We start from the raw sequence: 23,208 nt of genomic DNA on the forward strand, positions 1-23,208 counted from the left end.
AAAATGCTCAGAGTTGGGAGATCAAGCGTTTTGTTCAGGGAACAGCTAGGAGGCCAGTGTCACTGGATCATAGTGTTCCAGGTAGGGAGTAGGGTATAAGAAGACTAGAAAGGAAGAAAGGGATTAGGTTATTGCAGGTTTTTATTTATTTATTTATTTTTAGTGAGGCAATTGGGGTTAAGTGACTTGCCCAGGGTCACACAGCTAGTAAGTATTAAGTATCAGAGGCCGGATTTGAACTCAGGTACTCCTGACTCCAGGGCCGGTGCTTTATCCACTGCGCCACTTAGCCGCCCCTATTTCAGTTTTTTAATGTCAAAGAGAGGATGTTATACTTAATCCTGGGGGTGACAGGGAATCAGTGGTATTTGTTGAATGACATATTAGATGGCATAGGCCTGTGGGTTTTAAAATTTTGTAATTAAAAAAATTAATAAACAGTTTTATTTAAAGTTTTGAGTTCCAAATTCTATCCCTCCCTTCCTCCCTTCACCTCCCCCAGGTGGTAAGCAATCAAATATAGGTTATACATGTGCAATTATGTAAAACATTTACATATAAGAAGACTCAAAAAATGAAAGAAAGAAAGTGGAAAAAAGCGTTCTTCAGTCTGTGTTCAATCAATATCAGTTCTTTCTCTGGAGGTAGGATAGTATGTTTCACCATTAGTCCTTTGGCATTGTCTTGGATCATTATATTGCAGAGAATAGCTAAGTCATTCACAGTTCTTCATCTAACAATATTGCTGTTACTATGTACAATGTTCTCCTAGTTCTGTTCACTATACATTAGTTCATATAAATCTTTACAGGTTTCTGAAATCATCCTGCTTGTCATTTCTTATATAGGCTTGTGTTTTTAGAATTATAATCTTAACAGTTGAGTAAAGAATGAATTGGAGTGGGGAGAGGCTTGAAGCAGGGAGACTAAACAGCAGGCTATTGCAATGTGTGAGGTGAGGCATCAGCACCAGGATGTTGGTACTATCAGAGGAGAGAAGGGGTCATATACTAGAGTTGTTTCAAATGTAGAACCTATCGGACTTGGCAGCTGATTGGATATGGGGGATGAGAGAGAGTGAAGAGTCAAGAATGGCACCTACATTATGAGCCTTGGTGATAGGGAAGATGATGGTACCCTTCACAGTAATAAGGAAGTTGGATGGGGGAAGGCTTTGGTGAAGGGAAGATGAGTTCAGTTTTTGGATGTATTTAGTTTAAGGCATCTATGTGGCATCATTTCAATATAACCAAAGTTAGATATGTGAGACTGGAGGTCATGAGAGAAGTTAGGGCTGTATAAGTATATCTGAGAATCAACCATATACTGTGTATAGCTTTTGACCTAGTGATACCATTACTAGTTATGTATCCCAAAAAGGTAAAAAGGTAAAGAACCTATGGTACACAAAAATTTTGTTAAGTATATACCCCTTTTATTGTTGTTGTTCAGTTACACCCAACTATTCATGACCCCATTTGGGGTTTTCTTGGCAAAGATACTGGAGTGGTTTGTCATTTCCTTCTCCAGCTCATTTTACAGGTGAGGAAACTGAGGCAAACAGGGCTAAGTGACTCACCCAGAGTCACACAGCTAGTGTCTGAGGCCAGATTTGAACTCAGGAAGATGAGTCTTTCTGATTCTAGGCCCAGCAAGTAGCACCATCTAGTATGGTGGAACAGAGCAAAGTGTCTTAAACTGTAGTTCTTGACCCCATATGGGTAACTGAATGTGGAGGTCAAGAAAAATTTGGCAAAAGTAAAAGGCTGTGTATAACTATTTTATATACCTTATATACCCAGGGTCATGTAAAAATTTCTCAGGTGAAAAGGGGTCAAGAGTGGAAAACCATTTAAGAAGCCCTGGATTGGAGGAGGAAAATGAGACATACATGTTCAGACACAATCAATATATGAATTTGTTTTGACTATGCTTTTTTTGTATGGGAGGGCTTTTATTTTGGAGAGAAGAGTTGTCAGAGGGGAATGTAGGGGTAGTGATAGAATAAAAAAAGGGAGAGAAGAAAGAAAAGAGTATTAACTAAAAATTTTAAAATATACAAAAGAAAGAAGAAAGGGAGTTCATAAGGGATTCCAATGAGCAGGGCAGTGGTGGTACTACTGTGTTAGACTTAATATGCATTTTTGAAAAACAAGTTGTATGGAATAGAGTCACATTTTCATAGACAAGGTTTTTGGGTTTTTTGTATATGAAAAGTCCACATATATTGTTTGTCAAGTTCATAATAAAGAAAATTAAAAAGAAATAAACAAACAAGAGCAATTGTTTATGATGGACAAACGCTAGAAGCTTTCTCAGTAAATCAAGTGTAAAAAATAAAGATGTATCTCTTCCTTTTATTTGACCAAATCTAGAAGTGCTAGTTTCTAGGTCAAATAGTACAAGAACACAAAATTAAAGTGTACTGGGCGGGGCGGGGGGGGGGGTCCTGTTCAGGAACACCCCTGATAAATTTTATGAGTATACCTTGTCCACTTGATGAGTTTGCCGAGTACAGAAATTGTCTGAATGTGGCTCAGGGAGCACAGTGGGTAGGGAGGGTGGGGGAAGTGGGGAGATGTGCTGAATGAGTCCTTTAAAGATTAGAGCTCTCCAAAAAAAATTGTATTGATTTTTATCCTTTTAAATTATTTAAATATTTTATTTAATATTTGTATAAAACTTATTTTATCTTCATATTTTATAAAATTTATATTTTGTTTTATTAAAAATATTTTATTAGGATTCTCTCTCCTTTAGACTTGTAGATTTAGCTGTAATTAGTCTACATCTGGTATACAGTTCCCTTTTTAGAGAATTGAATCTGAAGAAAGTGAGCAGGCTCCCATCTGGCTGGTCATGTGATCCACTCCCTTCTAATGATTGCTTTTATGTATTCCTATATGCTACCGGAGCGCTACACAGAAAGTCTTGCTTAAGGAGTCACCAAGTGGACCGTTTGCGCCGCCCCCCCCCCCTTACATGACCTATTTTAAATACCTATATACCTGGTGTCGAGTAAAAATTTCTCTGGCAAAAGGGGTTGAGATCAGAAAAACTTGAAGAAGCCCTGCTCTAGAGTGCCCCCTGCACCCCAGTCATCAGTGTCCTTTGATGTCTCTATTATATTCAGTATCCAGAGCTCTGGGGAATTGCCGTCTAGGGAGCTTCAAAATCGAGGTTACAAGTTTATCCCATCTGATAGCCAAACCCTTTGAATCATCCCCTTTAAGGAACAACAGCATACACTGCAGACCATAGACAGACTTTGAGGAGGAGCTGCCCTGTCCTCCTGGATACTCCAGAAACTCCAACCCCTGGACTTGTACTGGTTACAGATACATCAGAAGAGAAATAAGGGCTTCAGGTAACTTGGAGATGATGCCATTAACTTCCTATTGTGATGAAATAATGAGATTTAGCAGATGCTCAAAGACCCACCTGGAGATTAATCTAGACTGATTGAATCAAGTGAGAGTGATTGACTGCTGATTAAGCCTACTTCAGGTTAACTGGATTGTAATCACACCTTGAGAACACCTTCAGAACCAATGGATTTGGATGATGCCAACCAATGAGCTTGAAGCAGTGTATAAGGACCGCCTCTGTTCCAGACCTATAAAAAGCTTCCACAGTCAGCTTTCTGGAGAGAGTTTGTGATTGAAGCAGGCTTGTGGCAGAGGATTTGAGGAAGAACCAGACCAGGCTGGAACTCTAGGCTAAGTAGGCTTTTTTCTTAACTTTCTGAACTCCATGGGAATATCTGTATGCTTTAATAAATGTTTCATGCCCGAGGACTGGTGCTAAAGCTTCTAATTTAAGGCGACCACAATTTAGATTTTAAACATCACACTATGTATCTCAGGGAGATAGGGAAATTGAGCATGAGCTGTTTTCTTGTGAAGAAGAAACAAACACTGGTTTTTCTTTACCAAGAACTTGAATCCAGGAGGGTAGACACTTACATTGCCCCATGATTGGTTTTGGTAGTGCTTCTAAATCTGTTTTATGGCTTTGGAAGAGATCATAACAACAGACCTGAGTATCAATTAGGATGCTAAGGGTCCTTATTATTGATCTAACATGGAATGATAAACCCCATAATCAGTATGTGAACTAAAACTAAGGCACCCTAATGTGATACTTGGCATTGTTATTCAGTGTTGTATACACCAACAATTACTGTATCAGCTGATTTTGCTTAACTGTTTTGGTTGTTAGAAGCAAAGGTTTGGGGCACCGAGGGGGCAAAGTGGGTAGAGAGCACTGATCCTGGAGTTAGGAAGACCTGAGTTCAAATCTGGCCTCAGACACTAGCTGTGTGACCCTGGACAAGTCACAACTCCAATTGCCTTGAAAAAGAAGAAAAAAAGAAGCAAAGGTTCACTGAGTAGGGGGAAGGGAATAACAGTGGTATAAAAACAAAAGATGTCAATAAAAATGGATTTTTAGTGTAAAGTTGAGGCAGATCTAGGAGATGAATTAACCTTATTACAGGGAAGGGGCAATTGTTTGAAGGCAAGTGATGGTACACTGGCACCTCCTGATTATTGTCTGACAGGATTACATCTCCTTGTGGCCTTATAAAAGTAAGGAAGTAAAATTTTTTCATGTTCCAGAACTCCCTCTTCACCTTTCCCCTTGTTTCCCTCTGTACTTTCCATATGTAGTGAAGGGCTATGGGAGATGGGGGGGCATTGATGGGGTGGAAGAACTTCTCCCCCTTTCCCCCATTCTCCACTGGAACAGTGATGACTTATAGCAGAAGAACATGGCAATGTGCTTGCCAGTAGTCTGAGAGGGGAGTGCTAAGATATCAGTGCCTGAACTATGACATCCTATGTGAGAGGAGAGAGGAATTTTGAATTCCCTAGGCAGCATCCCCCTGGATCAACTGTCTACCCAGAGAATAGAGTTCTCCCTGGCAGTGTCAGTTTGGGGAGTTGCCTCACAGGTAAATCCAAATTCCAGTAGTTTCTTAGTTTGAGGGTTTAAGCACCCTACTTCAGAGAGATTTCCTGATACAACTTCTTGGAGAAAGAAGTGAACAATCTACACGGTTCCAGGGCAGTGTCCCAGTTGGGAAACAAAGCCAGTGAGTTACATGGACATTGGGGTGCTAGTCTGAGGGGATGAGGTCTATTTGTTCATCAAGCTCCAAAATATGGTTGCCTTTATGGGTAAATCTATACCGCAGAGTGGTATTAAAATTCTTGAGGAGACGTGGTGGTGGTGGTGGTGGTGGTGGTGGTGGCGGCGGCAGTAGTGGCAGTGGTTGTAGTAGTAGTAGTAGTAGTAAGTGTTATAATAAATGATAAGCAGGATTATTTCAGAAAGGCCTGGAAAGACCTGTATGAACCAATGTATAGTGAAGGGAGCAGAATCAAGAGAACTGTGCACAGAGGCAGCAATATTGTTTCATGAAGAACTGTGAGTGACAACTATTCTCAGCAATACAATCATCCGAGACAATTCCAAAGGACTAATGATGAAACATACTATCCACCTCCAAAGAAAAACTGATACTGATAGAACACAGACTGAAGCATGCTATTTTTCTCTTTCTTTCATTTTTTCTTTTTCTTTTTTTTTTGGGGGGTAAGTTTTTTTTTTCTATAAAATGACTAATATGGAGATGTTTTACATGATTGCATATGTATAACCCACATCTGATTGCTTACTGGGGTGGGGGGAGGAAAGGAGGGATAAAATTTGGAACTCAGAAGTATAAATAAAGATGTTTATTATTAAAACAATAATAATAGTTAGCATTTTTATAGCTCTTTAAGGTTTAAAAAGCACTTTACATATGTCAACTCAGCTGATCCTCAGAACGACACTGTGAAGCAGGTACTAACATTATCAGAATTTTATAGGTGAGAAAACTGGCTAGGAGAGGCTGAGTGACTTGTCCAGGATCACACAGAAGTACTGATAATGGCAGAGGGTTGTCCCAACAAAAAACACCAAGTGCAGTTCCCTTATGGAGGGAGTTGATAAGTTATTTGCAGGCTTTATGTTTCTGTATTTGTTCATGAGTTCCTCTGAATCCTTTGAGAGAGTTATACATTCTCTATGAAGAGAAATAAAGACTGTCCCATACTCAATACCCATATTATACATTGAATGGCTATAGGAGTTGGGGGACTGTTACCTACATTTGGGAAAATTATCTCCTCTTAAACTTTTTTTTTTTTTTTTGCAGGGCAATGGGGGTTAAGTCACTTGCCCAGGGTCACACAGCTAGTATCAAGTATCTGAAGCTAGATTTGAACTCAGGTACTCCTGAATCCAGGGCCGGTGCTTTATCCACTGCGCCACCTAGCTGCCCCCTCCTCTTAAACTTTAATTAGGAGATCTTCTAGCATTAACTTCCCGATGGAGTCAAAATCGAAGAGAGAAACTCTCTCCCATTCTTGATGGGGGTGGGTGAGAGGTGAGGAGGAAAGAGAGGGACACAGATAGAGACTGGAGAGTAGTGCTCCTCTACTTAGGACCTGCTGGAGTGGCTTGGAAGACACCCAGGATTTGAGATTCCAAAAGGCATTTCCCTAAGGGCTATTCCGAGGCATTTACATCACATGGCTTCTCTTGAAAACGCTGGCATGGTGTTAGTGTTAATACACTCAACCGGGAGCCTCAGTCCTTGAAAAGAATAGAAAGATTTCTTGCCTGAGACAAGAATCGTTTGAGATCTCCTAGTCAAAATGGCAGACAGAAGCCCTTTCGAAACAGACATGATCACACTCACCAGATTTGTTATGGGGAAGGGTCAACAAGCTAAAGGGACAGGAGAGCTCACCCAGCTGCTGAACTCCATGCTGACTGCGATCAAGGCCATCTCTTCAGCTGTGAGGAAGGCAGGCCTTGCACATCTGTGAGTACTAATGAGAAAAAGGTGGGGGGCAGGTTATATTCTCACCAGACTATAAAATAAAGGGTCTCATAGGGAGATGTTTCCTTTAAAGAAATGCTTCATTGGGCACAAAGCATAAATATTTAAATATTTAAAATTAATTGTAAGCAAATGAGATGCAAAAAAAGGAGCCTTTTTCTTTTACAAAAATTATTAATACACATTAAAGCTTAAAACCGCACTAGGACTTTTGGGACACCCTATATATGACAGGGGAGTATGGTGGTGGCTTCAAAGTGAGGAAGACCTGAGTCTAAGTCACCCCTTACACATGGTGGTTGTATGATCCGGACCAAGCACATTAACCTCTCCACATCCCACTCTGGAAACTCTAAGACTACATTGCGGAAGAGTTGTCAATCTACATTGGTAATGAGATTTTCCCCACTAGGAAGGAATTCCTTAAACCAGTGGTTCTCAAAGTACGGTCCAGGCTCTCTGGTGGGGTGATCCTGAAACCTTTTCAAGGGGTCTGTGAGGTCAAAACTATTTTCATAATAATACGTCCTTTTACTTTCTAAAACAATAAATATCAATAAATATAACCTGTGTAAACAAAATCTCTTATAAGAATATAAAGGAGTGCTGAGATCAAAAAGGTTGAGAAGCACTGCCTTACACAAATGAATCACAGGTCACTCCCCACCCCCAAAAAACCCCAAACACATATGCAAATGGTCTTTTTCATATACTGTATAAGAATTTATTTTCCAATAAAGTAATAGAAAAGAAAATTACATGTCAATAATTACTCACCATTATTTTGTTTCTAATGTAAATGGAGCAAGCTGGATTTTTTTTTAAAGTGCATTTGCACAGGAGGATTTTCAGGTGGATAAAACAGGTTATGTGGCAGATGTGACTACATGTGATCCTACAAAAATATAGTGCAGTCACTAGACTCAGCAAAAGGGGTTTATGGAGTGATTCACAAATCAATTTTTTCTCGATTTCCTTCTTCTGTCATTCTCCTTAACTTCCCTCCACTCATGCCCCAACCAGATTTTTTGTCTCATTTCTTTCTCCAATAGCCATCTTTTTCTTATCTTTTTTATTTTCTAGTTATATCAGAAAGTGTAGGGTATGTGTTGGAGGGTGTGAGTGGGCTGGAATGGAATTCAAAGAAAGTGACCAAGGAAGGAAAGTCATCCATAGATCTTCTTTCTTTCCACCCCTCTACCTTAATGTCAAAAGCAAATTATAGCAAGTTATAAAACTATTGGATGACTTTAGTCTGGGAGTTTGGTCAAGAGAAATGAGGATCTTATGTTTTTTATTTTAGTTTTCTAATTATTCTATTAATACAAATGGGTCACTTTATACAGAGTACCCTACCAATGAAAAATAGCATATGGGCCAGTTAGGTGGCGCAGTGGATAAAATACTGGCCCTGGATTCAGGAGGAGCTGAGTTCAAATGTGGCCTCAGAGACTTGACACTTACTAGCTGTGTGACCCTGGGCAAGTCACTTAACCCTCATTGCCCAGCAAAAAAAAAAAAAAAAGCATATACACATATGCATATGCACACACATACATATACACACACACACACACACACATACATACATATGTTGTATTATAACTTTGGCTTTAGTACTTGACATTTCACTAACCACTTGATCCTGGGCGTGTCATTTTACTTTTCAGACTCAATTTCACATACCTGTGTAATGGGGATAATTATACTTTGAAATGCCAAGTCAGAGTTTTAATGAGGAAAAAGGCTGCATAAACCTTAAAGAGCTATGGAAATGAGTGATTTCTCCTATTTTCGACTTTTTACCTTGCTGATTACTTCTCATTTTTATTTTTATTATCATTCAGTATTTATTGAGGACCCACTCTGTATAAGGTGTCATGCTAGGCACTGTCCTTTAGGTCCCAACAAAGGGCTTCCATTTATTTTCTGTGAAGGATTCATCTTGAAGTTTGTGACTGATAGTATTAAAATATAAATAAACATTGACTTTCTCATCTGGAATTGAAAAAAATCTGCTTATGGTCAGTTAACCTATGATGCTATTCAACCAGCAGGTGGCAGCATAACCCTTGGAAATTAGCCTTGGGCTCTCAAGAGTTTTGTTTCTTTGCTACTCAAATTGGAAATCCTCCACTTTCCATGTCAATATTACCTGCCTGGAGCATACCAGAAAACTGTATTTTGATTTGAAATAACTACCTGTAACTCCAAGTCATCCTTTGATTTATAGACCTGGGTGAAAATCAAGAGGATGAGTCAGCTCAGGCAGCATTTATTTGTTGTGGCAGTTATTCAGTTGTGTCCAACTCTTCATGACCCTATTTGGGGTTTTCTTGGCAAAGGACCTGAGTTCAAATTCGACCTCAGACACTTGACACTTACTAGCTGTGTGACCCTGGGCAAGTCACTTAACCCTCATTGTCCCCCCCCACACACACACACACACAAATGCAGGCAGCTCACATTCCACTGGGATCTGCCCAATAGAAAAAGAACCCAAATTAGAGCAAAGTCCTCAGCTTATTAAATGGACTTTCTGGAATAGTGGTTCTTAACACGAGGACCTATAGGCTCCCCAGATCTTGTTGGGGGGACTACGAGGTCAAAATTATCTTCATGATCATACCAAGATGTTATTTGTCTATTAAAATACTCCCTACCTTTTCCAACTATATATCTGTGTGAGGCCAAATGTTCTTCAAAAACTTCAACCAAAACAACAGAAAGCAACAGATTGAATCCAGAAGTAGATGTAAAAATTTGGTTGTCTTCAATTATTTCAGACAGTAAAGGGATTTGTAAAAATTAAGGAAAACAATATTACTTCTGTCTAAATAATCTTGCTTTAGAAAATATAGTTTTTTAAAAATAAAATATTGTATTTATAAATAGTTAATATGTAATGGGTTTAGTATTATTTAAATTGAATTTAAAATATATTTTAAAAATTCATCCATTTAAATTTCTAACATGATAAATATATATATATATTTTTTGCAGGGCAGTGGGGGTTAAGTGACTTGCCCAGGGTCACACAGCTAGTAAGTGTCAAGTGTCTGAAGCTGGATTTGAACTCAGGTACTCCTGAATCCAAGGCCAGTGCCTTATCCACTGCGCCACCTAGCTGCCCTCGATAAATATTGATAGATATGATTCATATAAACAAAAGCTCTTTGGGGTCCTCAATAATTTTTAAGAGTATAAAGGGGACCTGAAAACTAAAAAGTTTGAGAATTACTGCTCTAGAGGACATAGGGGAAGACATGGGTAAGTATCACCTTGGATGGATTGCATTCTGCATAATTGGAAGTAGTGTCCAAAGCAATGATATTACATATCCACTAAAATATTGATTAAAAAAAAAAGACACAGCCAGGCATGATTTCACATGTCCAAAATTCCAACTACTGGGAAAGCCAAGACTAGTGGATTACTTGAGCTTGGGAATTTGGATCTGTAGTAGATCCAGTAGATAGAACTCTGGGCTTAGAAACAAAAAAACTCAGATTCATGAGTTCAAATCCAGTTTCAGACATTAGCTGTGTGACCCTGGGCAAGTCACTTAGCCCTGTTTGCCTCAGTTTTCTCATCTGTAAAATGAGAAGGAAATGGCAAACCACTCCAGGATCTCTGCCAAGAAAACCCCAAATGGGATCACAGAAAGTCAGACATCACTGGAAACAACTGAACAACAACAGGCCAAGCCAAATGGATGTTTACTAAGGCTGCATATAGTGAATCCCCAGGATTGAGGGGCCACCAGACACCCTAAGGAGGGATGATTAGACTTTAACTGGAAATAGAACAGTTACTGCTCCTGTGTGGATCAGTAGTGGGATTGGGCCTACTTAAAGCTGCACTTTAAGCTTGTTAGAAATAGGGAGAACTAGTATTTAAAAAAAAAAAGATACAGCATGTTAATTATCAAATTCTGTCAAAAGATAATCAACCTTGAGGCAGCTAGGTGGCGCAGTGGATAAAGCACTGGCCCTGGAGTCAGGAGGACCTGAGCTCAAGTCTGACCTCAGAGACTTAACACTTACTAGCTGTGTGACCCTGGGTAAGTCACTTAATCCCCATTGCCTGGCAAAAAAAAAGGGGGGGGGAGATAATCAACCTTTCTACCTTAATAATTATGAAAAACCAAACAGATTTTCATAGATGCTAGTGCCATTTTACTTGGTATGCTGGTTAAGAATAGCAATAATATGTTAAACTTAACATTCTAAATAAACAGTCTTAGTCTAGACCCTTTTCCCTTTCCTTTTCCAAAATTTGTCACCAGGAGAGATTTCAGATTGAAGACTCCCAGAGGGGAAGGCATTGAAGTTTGATTTGTTTTATATACTGCCTAGCCTAGAAGAAAGGGTCTGGGGCAGCTAGGTGGCGCAGTGGATAAAGCACCATCCCTGAATTCAGGAGTTCCTGAGTTTAAATCTGGCCTTAGACACTTGACACTTACTAGCTGTGTGACCCTGGGCAAGTCACTTAACCCTCATTGCCCTGCAAAAAAAAGAAAAGAAAAAAGAAAGGGTCTGTGAGCATAGTAACTAGATAGTGAGGTGTCTAGGAAGCTTCTCTTTATAAGGTGGAAAAAATCATCTGCTGGAGAACTAGAGAAAGGGAAGCATACTCATCCCCTCTTGTAGAGAGAGTGACCTAATTTCCAGTTACTACTCCCAGCTCTACCCCTACAGAATTATTTGTCTGGATGATCAGAGGAAAACAATGAAGAATTACAAGGGAACCACAGATGTCTACCAGATAGCCACAGCTATTTTTAGATATGAGCGGGGAAAGCCCAGATTAATATTTTCCTTACTTTGTAAGGTTTATAAAATAAGAAATCAGTACCAATAAGGTTGTCCCTCATTTAGATCTTGAGCCACCAACAGGGAGATTTACTCTTCCAAAATACCATTTAAACTGGATATCCCTGCTCTTTGTCCCTTTCACTTTTTGTCCCTATATTGGGCCAATCACTGTTTCATATTATCTTGCATAGATAATAAAACACTGAAATCAGAGAAGTCACGATCAATTAAACCTTTACCTAGAGTAAGCAAGCATTAGTACTAATTAAATCAGAAATGAACTTTAAAAGAGCAGGAAAATTTTGCATCTAACACCTGCCTCTCTCCCCCTCTCCCCTCTTTCATGGGGCGGGAGTGGGGAGCAGAATCAGGGCACACCACCAAACTTTGTTCTATCTTCTGGAGAGAAAACTTCTACAAGCATTAATTGGCTCCGGCTACAGCCTTCCTCAGGGTCCCAACAGGGGCAAGTGGGAACAACAGCAGCAGAGTAAGCTCTTCAGACATCAGCAATCTCCACACCTTTCCCATCATCACTCTTCCTTTCTGGGCCATCTTGTCTGTCTCTCTCAAATTGACTTCAGGAACTCCTCTTCCAAATTATATCCTCAGTCTCCTTGCTGGGCTCCTTGCCCAGGTCACATCACCACCTGTCTTGAAAGCATCTCTTCTGGAGGAGAGAAAACAATGATATCCCTTTATGATTGGCAGCCCTTCTTCCATCCATGAAGAGTAGCAAGCTAAGAAAATGCATTCTGCCCAGCAGAACTTGATAGCCCTATATGCACTTCTCCTTTCCAGAAAATGGTTCTTAGGATTAGAAACATAAATTGAAAATGATAATTAAAATTCAATGCTGTTTACAAGGCAACAATAGCAACCTTTCTGAATCTGGAATATTCTTTTGGGGTATGTTTAATGTTATACACCTCACTTATCTTCTACTTCCCCCAACAAATCTAATTAAAATAATTCTGTTTTGAGAATCTATGAATTTCTCAAAGTCCTTGGAAGTAAGTGGAGACACTCTAGGATATCAAAAAACAGGGTTGGGAATCATTGCTGAGAGACAGCGAATATTCTCTCTCCAATATTTGTGCTTGATAACATTGGCTTGCATTTGTATATTAGAGGCAACTAGGTATTGCAGTAGAAAGAGTGCTGAGCCTGGAATCAGGAAGACCTGTGTTCAAATCAAGCCTAGCTATATGACCCTGGACAGGTCACTTATCCTTTGCCTGACTCCATTTCCTTAATTGTAAAAGGGGGATAATAATAGCACCTACCTCACAGGATATTTTTTTGGGGGATGAGATATTTGTAAAGCACCTGCCACATAGTAGGTAGCTGCATAAATCTTAGCTATCATCATCATCATTAAGTAGGACTTTAAGTTCTACAAAGTTGTTGTTTGTCCTTTGTTCTCAAAAAGGACCATGACATCAGGAGGTGATGTCATGACTTGCAGTGAATTGGATTTAAGTGAGGGAGGGTTGTGCAAGGTCACCAACCTCATTCTTTCCTCCAGAGCCATCTGGATCCAGTGGCAAGATATACATCAGGACAGCTGGAGATGGCCCCAGATGTTTAGGCAATTGGGGTTAAGTGACTTACCCAGGGTTACACAGCTACTAAGTGTCTGAGGTAAGATTTGAACTTCGGTCCTCCCAACTTCAGGGACAGTGCTCTATCCACTGCACCACCTAGCTGCACCGAGGTTTACAAACTATTTTCCCCATAGAAGCTCTACAAGGTTGTTAGGGCAAATGTTATCTCCATTTTTATTTCCCTTTTTTACTTAAGATCATAGGTTAAAATGGACCATAATCTAGTTCAATCCCACTGGGGATGTGCTGGAGCCAACTGAAAGAGGTTTACAACATCCTATTTTTAAATTTTCACTATGGAAAATACTGAAACAAGCAAATGCTACAAAACCAGGCCTTGCTTTATTGTTTTGTTGATTGTCTAGCTTTAAGAAAGCGATGGAGAGGGGCGGCTAGGTGGCACAGTAGATAAAGCACCGGCCCTGGATTCAGGAGGACCTGAGTTCAAATCTGGCCTCAGACACTTGACACTTACTAGCTGTGTGACCCTGGGTAAGTCCCTTAACCCCCATTGCCCTGCAAAAAGACAAAAAAACAAAAAACAAACAAAAAAAAGAAAGTGATGGAGAAAATGTTATTGGTGCAAATTAAATTTAAAAGAGTCTCCTGAATCCATTTCCCCCCCAGATAACTGGGAACATTTAATAACATACTTCTGATCTCATAATTTTACAGATGAGGAAACAAATCAAGGGAGGAGAAATTGCTTGTCTAAGGTCACACAAGTAGCAAGTAGCAGCACCAAGATTTGAACCCAGGTCACCTGACTCTAAATCCAGGGATTTTTATGAAACATTCCAGCATAGCATAAGTTCCTTAGAGCTAGGGACTGTTTCATCTTTGTCATTATATCCTCTGTATCTAGCACAGTTCTTGGTACATAAGGGGGGAAAGGTGTGTGTGTGTGTGTGTGTGTGTGTGTGTGTGTGTGTGTGTTGCTGAAGTAAATGGACTAGATAATTGCTTAGGGTTACACACTAAGAAACAATGGGACCAATAGATTGAGTTGCCTTGAGGAATATTTTTTTTTTTTTTGCTGGGCAATGCGGGTTAAGTGACTTGCCCAGAGTCACACAGCTAGTAAGTGTCAAGTGTCTGAGGCCAGATTTGAACTCAGGTCCTCCTGACACCAGGGCTGGTGCTTTATCCACTGCGCCACCTAGCTGCCCCGAGGAATAACTTTTAAAAATCTTATTTTTCTAAACCCTTTTGTTAATGGCAGAGAAAACACTGGTCTTGGATTATATTTTTTATAGATCATTGAATCTTAGTAGTAGAGGTAAAAGAGATCTCAGGAGTTATCTAGTCCAACCCTGTTACTTTGCAGATGTTGAAACTGAGGCCCAGATCTGATGTGGGTTAGCTTGTACAAATTGCTATGACCCACATCGGTACAGAATGGAGCCTAGGACCCAACTATGTCATGTATGTTTTGACCTTTTTTTTTTTTTTTTTGCGGGGCAATGAGGGTTAAGTGACTTGCCCAGGGTCACACAGCTAGTAAGTGTCAAGTGTCTGAGGCCGGATTTGAACTCAGGTCCTCCTGAATCCAGGGCCAGTGCTTTATCCACTGCGCCACCTAGTTGCCCCCTTGTTTTGACCTTTTGACATCCATAGTAAAATCAGTGAATTTCAAAGAAAATAATAATGGTATGGATAATTATATCAAATATCAGCCAATATATATTTTCATCTGCCAAGGAAGTGCTAATTAGGTATCAAAACATTCTTCCTGAGCCAGGTCACATCACCATCTTGTCTCTGGGTAGAGTTGGCTCAAACTGAAAGCAATTGTCATAAACATTTCTACCACCAAGTTCACTTCCAGGTGTAGTTATGGATGAGTCACTCCTGAGGCTGAAGGATGCAATGTCCTGACTGCCAGGTCAGTCCACTTCTGTAATAGATCCCACAGGTTACTCCTTGATGCTGTATTCCTTCCTGGGCTCTACTGTGCAAACTCTATTATAGACTTGAGTTCCTGCACCTCTGATGGTTTTTCTGAACTTTTAAAACTTAGTCAAAGGGGGCGGCTAGGTGGCTCAGTGGATTAAGCACCGGCCCTGGATTCAGGAGTACCTGAGTTCAAATCTGGCCTCAGACACTTGACACTTACTAGCTGTGTGACCCTGGGCAAGTCACTTAACCCCCATTGCCCCCCAAAACAAACAAACAAAAAACAAACAAAACTTAGTCAAAGATTAATCCATTCCACACTCATTTACCTAAGAGTAAGGGAAAAAAGGAAACATAGCAGAGCCAGAAAACCAACAACACTATGTCTTCAAGGCTACCTAGAAGCCTGGGTTGGGACATGAAGGATGGAGGCCTCTCTCTCTCTCTCCACCAGAAGACTCACACATATTTTTTACCCATCATGAAAAGGGATCCTGACTTGGGTATTGTGTGCTTTTTGTATTCATACTCAGTTTTCATTCGATAGCCAGTCAAAAGGGTTTTCTTCACAACTTAGTAAGGAGATGTGAAAAAGTCACAGAATACTTGTGCAGGCTCTGAACCAAAAGCAGAGGCCTCCATTATGTTGTTGTTCAATCGTTTAGTCATGCCCAACTCCTCGTGACCCCATGAACCATAGCGTGCCAGGCCCTTCAATCCTTCATTATCATTCAAAGTCTGTCCAAATTCTTGTTCATACTCAGTGTATACCTATCTCATCCTTTGCTGTCCCCTTTCCTTTGTGTGTGTGTGAGGCAATTGGGGTTAAGTGACTTGCCCAGGGTCACACAGCTAGTCAGTGTTAAGTGTCTGAGGCCGGATTTGAACTCAGGTCCTCCTGAATCCAGGGCCGGTGCTCTATCCACTGCACCACCTAGCTGCTCCAGTCCCCTTTCCTTTTGCCTTCAATCTTTCCCAACATCTTAGTTGGGAAGTTAGCAAGATCTTAGTTTTTAGTTTTAGTTTTTTTTTTTAAATGTTAAGCTTCAGGCCAGCTTTTACAGTCTCCTCTTTCACCCTTATCAAGAAGCTTCTTAATTCCTTTTCACTTTCTGCCATCAGAATAGTATCATCTGGGGCAGCTAGGTGGCGCAGTGGATAGAGCACCGGCCCTGGATTCAGGAGTACCTGAGTTCAAATCTGGCCTCAGACACTTAACACTTACTAGCTGTGTGACCCTGGGCAAGTCACTTAACCCCAATTGCCTCACTAAAAAAAAAAAAAAAAAAGAATAGTATCATCTGCATATCTGAGATTGCTGATATTTCTCCCAGCAGCCTTAATTCCACTGGATTGAAATAGATCAGTTTATGTTTTAGTCCTAAAAATGGGCAATGCCTAGGAATATTGAAATTACTGAATAATTGTGCTCATTTCACACACCAGCAAGGTTATGCTTAAGATTCTGCAAGCTAAGTTTCAGCAATATGTTGAACTGAGAATTACCAGAAGAGCAGGCTCTTTTGTTTGTTTGTTTGTTTTTGCAGGGCAATGAGGGTTAAGTGACTTGCCTAGGGTCACACAGCTAGTTAAGTGTCAAGTGTCTGAGGCTGGATTTGAACTCAGGTCCTCCTGAATTCAAGGCCAGTGCTTTATCCACTGCGCCACCTAGCTGCCCCCTGAGCAGGCTGGTTTTTGAAGAGGTAGAGGAACCAGAAATGAAATTGCCAATATTCTCTGGATCATGGAAAAAGCAAGGGAGTTCCAGAAAAAACCTGCCTCTGCTTCATAGACTACACTGTGTGGATCACAACAAAAAGTGGCAAGTCTTCAAAGAGATGGGAGTACCAGATCTTCTCATCTTGTCTCCTGAGGAAACTGTATGTGGGCCAAGAAGCAACAGTTAGAATTAAACATGGAACCATTAATTGGTTCAAGATTTGAAAAGGAATATGGCCAAGATGTATCTTATCACCATATTTATAACTTATATGCATAGTACATCATGCTAAATACCAGGCTTGATGAATCAAAAGCTGAAATTAAGGTTGCCCGGAGAAAGATCAACACTCTCAGATATGCAGATCTCCTACATCATCACATACTCATAGAAGCAGGGTCATTAGAGCCATCATGAACGTTGGCCACAGGCAGAAACTATTTGCACATGCTCTCAGAACTGGGCTCTCATTGGTCAGTTTCCCATTATACACAAGTATCTATGGATGTGTATATGTTTATGTATTATAGATATATATGAATGTATGTCATATTAACATAACTTCCTGAGCATTTCTGAGTATTTTTTACTCTATGACATGTATTCTTGTAGTTATGTCAATATAGTCTCTTTCAACTTTTCTGATTCAATTGTTTTTTTTTTAATTTAGCTTTTTATAAATAAAGCTTCAACCTGGGAATTTGTGGTGAAATTTATTATTTTAAAAATGACTCTGTAATTACAAGAGGTTAAGTAGCCTACATGTATGTTTTATAACATATAATTTTTCTTTTAAAATATTTGGTTTTTCTCTTAATTTTTAGATAAATAAGACTGTCAACATTCTAAAAATTTTAAAATTTGACATTCTAATGAAAAACAAAAAGCAAAAAGTATTTCATGAGTAGTTAATTTTAAATATGTTGCATTATAGGAGTGTTGAAATTAGAGAAAAGTTGAAGTTGACAAGTATTTGCTGAAATGTAGATTTTAATAATATGGTACAATATATGTGATTTTGATTTAAATGTTATATGTTCTTTAAATGTGAACTTTGATATGTTCTTTTAAAAATAACTTTTACATTTTCTTATTTTCCATTCCATTTGTATACCAAATAGGGCACATTTGGTTTTGTTTTTTGTTTGTCCATATCTGCAAAAATACTGTGTAAAGATTTTTATCCCTTCCTCTGTTCCCTGCCCCGCTCCTCTTTTCTCCTCTCCCTAGTTTTCTGTCCTTGCAAGGGGGTCCAAACCTTTTTTTTTTATAATTTCTCTAAAGCCCAAAGAGATTAAGTGCCACAAAAGCAGGAAGTATCAGGTGCAAGATTTGAACCCAAGTCTAGTCTTTTGATTTCAAAACCCCATATTGAATCCCTATATTACATTTGTGTTTTCAATTTTCTTAGGTATGGAATCGCAGGAACTCTAAATGTGACTGGTGATGAAGTCAAGAAGTTAGATGTATTATCCAATTCCCTAGTTATTAACATGCTCCAGTCCTCCTACAGTACCTGTGTCCTAGTCTCGGAAGAGAATAAAGAAGCCATTATTACAGATAAAGAGAGGAGGGTTTGTATATTCAAATACCCTTAAATCTTTCCCTTATCTGGGTTTGGGATGGTGTTCTCCAGTTTACAAGTAGATGGCGATACAGCACTGATGTTTGTGTTTGTTTACTTTTTATTGGTTCTTTACCAAGGAGTTCATGGTGTTGGGTAATTAGATAATCATAGTTGGAAAGAGACTCATCCAGGAAACATATGGGGGTGATTTATGGAAACTCTTATTACTCACTGAGTGACAAGAGAACCAGTAAAGCAGGACTATGTATCCGCCTTTGTGGCCCTGTCATGGACAGACATTTGGGGATGTTGGGGCAGGAGATCAGTCCGAGTTAGTGGAATGGGAGAACATATGGGAAAGTTTAGTTATCCTCAATCCCTTCACCTCAAAGCATACAAACAAAACACCCTGCAGTAAGGTTTTCCTGGAGGCCTGAGGTTTCTTTATAGTAGTGGGGTCCTTATCATTTTTTATGTCATAGGCCCCTCTGGAAGTCTGGTGACTTGTTTGGTCCCCTTCTCAGAATAACGATTTGTTGTCTAGGTTCATAACCGGAGGAAATATCAGATTTCAGTTAGAGATCAGCAAAAATAGAGATGCTTTTTTTTTTTCCACTATCCAAGTTCATGGACACCACTGAAGCCTGTGGAGTTCAAGGACCCCCAGTTAATAACCCCTGTTTTATAGAGTCTATCCTGCTTTCATAGTTTGACAAACTGCTTGTTTTCATAAGTGGGAAAGTTTTCCTTCACAAAAAGTGATCAGAGGGGGCAGCTAGGTGGTGCAGTGGATAAAGCACTGGCCTTGGATTCAGGAGGACCTGAGTTCAAATCCGGCCTCAGACACTTGACAGTTACTAGCTGTGTGACCCTGGGCAAGTCACTTAACCCTCATTGCCCCACCCTCCCCCACCCCCAAAAAGAAAAAAAAAAAAGGGATCAGAGGCAGATTTCCCAAGCTATAGATTCATTTTACATTTCTTTCCTCTTTCTTCCTCTGGCCTTTGGCCCTTTTACTAGTTAAAAAACTTTTGCTAGTTCAGCATTCACTTCTTCTCCTTCTGCCCCAGTTAAAAGGCTGGGCTAGAATAAAGTAAGGAAAGGTCACCCAAACCAAACTATCATATTGCTTGTCAGGAAGGATGGTATAACAAAAACAATGACGACAATGATGACAATAACGAGGATCATAGGGCAGTTAGGTGGCACAGTGGATAGAATGCTGGGCCTGGAGTCTGGAAAACTCCTCTTCCTGATTTCAAATCTGACTTCAAAGACTTAGCAGCTGTGTAACCCTGAAAAAGTCACGTAATCCTGTTTACCTCAGTTTCCTCATCTGTAAAATGAGCTGGAGAAGGAAATGGCGAACTAGTAAAGTATCTTTCTCAAGAAAAGAAGCATAGGAAAGGATTAAAAAACAACTCAACAGGGGGGCAGCTAGGTGGCACAGTGGATAGCGCACTGACCCTGGAGTCAGGAGGACCTGAGTTCAAAGCCGGCCTCAGACACTTAACACTTAGTAGCTGTGTGACCCTGGGCAAGTCACTTAACCCCCATTGCCTCACCAAAAAACAACAACACAACAACTCAACAACAAACCAAACCTAAAATTTCACTGATATAAGGTTTCTCAGATGAGGAAATTCACTCTAAAGATATAGGTAGGTCTGTACTTCCTCTGCAATATAATAGTCTTATAGTTATAAAATTATAGAGGTCTATGGTTGCACAACCAGTGTGAGTCAAAGGTGAGATTCAAACCCATATCTTCCTAAATCTAAGACCAGCTCTGTTCACTATGATAGATGTTTTATTGACCCATCAAAAAAAAATTATTTTTTTTTATTTATTTATTTATTTTGGTGAGGCAATTGGGGTTAAGTGACTTGCCCAGGGTCACACAGCTAGTTAAGTGTCAAGTGTCTGAGGCCAGATTTGAACTCAGGTCCTCCTGACTCCAGGACCAGTGCTCTATCTACTGTGCCACCTAGCTGCCCCTGACCCATTTTTTAATTAAACAAAATGTATTTCTGATCATTTTTTTTGAGTGAGAGGTGAGAAAAGGTGCTATAGATATGAAATGTATGCATTTTTAGATTAGGTCATTATATTATTAGTTTTACTTTATTACTAGAGACCTCTCAAGCAGAAGGAATCTATAAATTCATGTAATTTAAAAACTGAAATACATCAATAAAACTTTCCTAAAAATGAAAAACCCCAACCCCCAAGATATATTTGTCCTTTATGATCATACATTTTTATAGTATCTTGTACATAATAGGTAGTTAATAAATGTTATTTGATTTTTAATGTATTAGCTAGAGTTGTTGGGAGTTTTTTCATCAGAAAAATGTCCATGGGTACCAATATTTTATGACTTAACAGTTGTTTTACCTTCTCAATGTCAAATGTGACAGGGTAGTTGGAAGCCCCAAAGGATATGCCAAAAGACCACAATGTATGTCCTCCCTAAATATTTGTATTTCCAGACATCAGGGTAGAACATATCCTCTGTGATCTCTTCAGAGAGATTCAATGCCATTTAAAGAGCTGGTGATAAAGAATCATTCATCTTGAGAATTTCACAGAATCATAGAAATTTAGAATTAGAAGTGACTTTAGAGGTCATTGAGTCCAACCTCTACCAGATTCCTGGAATCCCTCTCTGTTCAGAAATACCACAGTGATCTAAAATAAGAACAGGGGGAAAAATAAAACAGGTGAAGAGAGGGCAGTTTGGTGGCTCCATAGTGGATAGCGAGCTGGGCCTGAAGTCAGGAAGATTCATCTTCCTGAGTTCAAATATGGTCTCAGACACTTACTAGCTGTGTGAGCCTGGGCAAGTCACTTAACCTTGTTTGCCTGAGTTTCCTCATTTGTAAAATGAGCTGGAGAAGGAAATGGCAAACTACTCCTGTATCTTTGCCAAGAAAACCTCAAATGGGGTCACAAAGAGTTGGACATGATTGAAACAACTAAATGACAACAATATCAGCAGCAGCAGAAACCCTGGAGGCATGGTTAATAGGGTGGATGACAGAGTATTGAGGTAAAACAGCACTTCTAAATGTTAGGATAATGGGCTAAATCTAAGAAGATGAAATTTAATAGAGAAAAATGTAAATCGCTATACTTGGATTAAAAAAATCAATTTTGAATGCACAAAATGGGAGAGGATAACAAGATAACAGCATGAGTCACTAGTAAGGGAGGAGGAAAAGGGAAGGGGTAAGCATTTATTAAACACCAACTATGTGTCAGACACTGTGCTAAGTGCTTTACAAATATTATCTCATTTGATCTTCACAACAACCCTATGCGTCAAGTGCTAGTGTGACATGACATAAGTGTGACATAATAGCTAAAAAAAGCTAATTCAACCTTGTATTGTCCTAAAAATGGAAGGTGATTGTTCTACTGTCCTCTGCCCTGGCCCATATCTGGCTGTATTATGTACTGATTTGGATACTTTATCTCACCACAGCCTTGGAGAAGCATATCTCATTCTTGCTGAATGTAGCAAGGACATTAATTCCATTTATGTTAACGACTTTTGTCCGTGAATCACAATTCTCAGTACTGTTATCAATCAAATTCAAAGCAAGAAACAAACTGGAGGCTGAATATGATACATGTATATGTCTGTACAAAAAAAATGCCAAGAAAAAGTCATGTTAAGTTAACAAGCATTTATTAAGTACCTTGTTAACTTAACATGATGTTTTCTTGGCATATTTTTTTTTGTACAGACATATATACAGGCACAGTGCTAAGTATAGGGGATACAAATAAAGGCAAAAGACCATTCTTGCTCTCAAGGACCTTGCAGCCCAGTAGGGGAGACAATGTACAAACAATTACATACAATCAGGGTATACACAGGATAAATTGTGGGTGGGGGGGGCAATCTCAGATAGAATGCACAAGGATTTAGGAGGACTGTGAATAAAATTGCCGAAAGGAAAAGGAATTACCTGTCTCACTAGTTTATTTAATTGTTCTGATAGACATTTAACAACTTTGGTTTATTAAAAATCTTGTTATGCATTCAATAGTTTTCTCTGTGAAAAACCAACGAAAGAAGGTTGGGCATTCCTGTTGAAGAATTTTTAAGTTGGATACTGGTTGGACTAGGTGGCCTCTGGGGTACTCTCCAACTCAACTTTTGTCAGCAAATCCAAAGCAGATTGTAGCAGAAGGAACACTGGATGTGAGATTTGAAAAAAAACAACAACTAGGTTTTAGTTCTGTCTCTCTGCTAACTAGCACTGTGACCTACCCCCCCCCCCGCCCCCCCAAGTCACCTCCCCCTTTTGAGGCCTCTATTTCCACATCTGTAAAATGGGGAGGTTGGACTAGATGGCCTCTAAGATTCTGAATAATTATTTAATTGTATGATTCTGAGAGACAGAAATCCCTGATCTCTGACTGTGCTTCCAGTTTCAAAGTTCCCTGCTATGTCATGCCATCCCAAGATATTTCATTGCATATCGGGAAGATCACTGGACAAAGAGCCAAGAAGCCTAGGTTCTAGTTCTTCCTTTGCCACTTGCTTGATGTATGACCTAGGGCAAGTCATTTAATTTCTTTGGGCTTCAGTTTCCTCTTCCATAAAATAAGCGATTCTGGATTAATGATCTCTCAGGTTCCTTTTAGCTCTAATATCCTGAATGTAATAATGTCCATACTGGAAGGATGGTCTC

At 39.6% G+C, this 23,208-nt stretch overlaps 1 protein-coding gene across 1 annotated transcript in view; it reads left to right on the forward strand.

Moving 5' to 3' along the window:
- Positions 1-6,518: 6,518 nt before the first annotated feature.
- The window catches only part of FBP2 (fructose-bisphosphatase 2), a 65,377-nt gene continuing 48,687 nt past the window's right edge, over positions 6,519-23,208 (forward strand). The window contains exons 1-2 of the mRNA XM_043975935.1: positions 6,519-6,877; positions 18,347-18,509. Of these exons, the coding sequence (XP_043831870.1) occupies positions 6,708-6,877; positions 18,347-18,509 (333 nt within the window). The 5' untranslated portion in view covers positions 6,519-6,707. The remainder of the gene's footprint in view (positions 6,878-18,346; positions 18,510-23,208) is intronic.

This window comes from Dromiciops gliroides, chromosome 1 (assembly GCF_019393635.1).
Source record: "Dromiciops gliroides isolate mDroGli1 chromosome 1, mDroGli1.pri, whole genome shotgun sequence".
In the NCBI taxonomy this organism is placed as follows: Eukaryota; Metazoa; Chordata; class Mammalia; order Microbiotheria; family Microbiotheriidae; genus Dromiciops; species Dromiciops gliroides.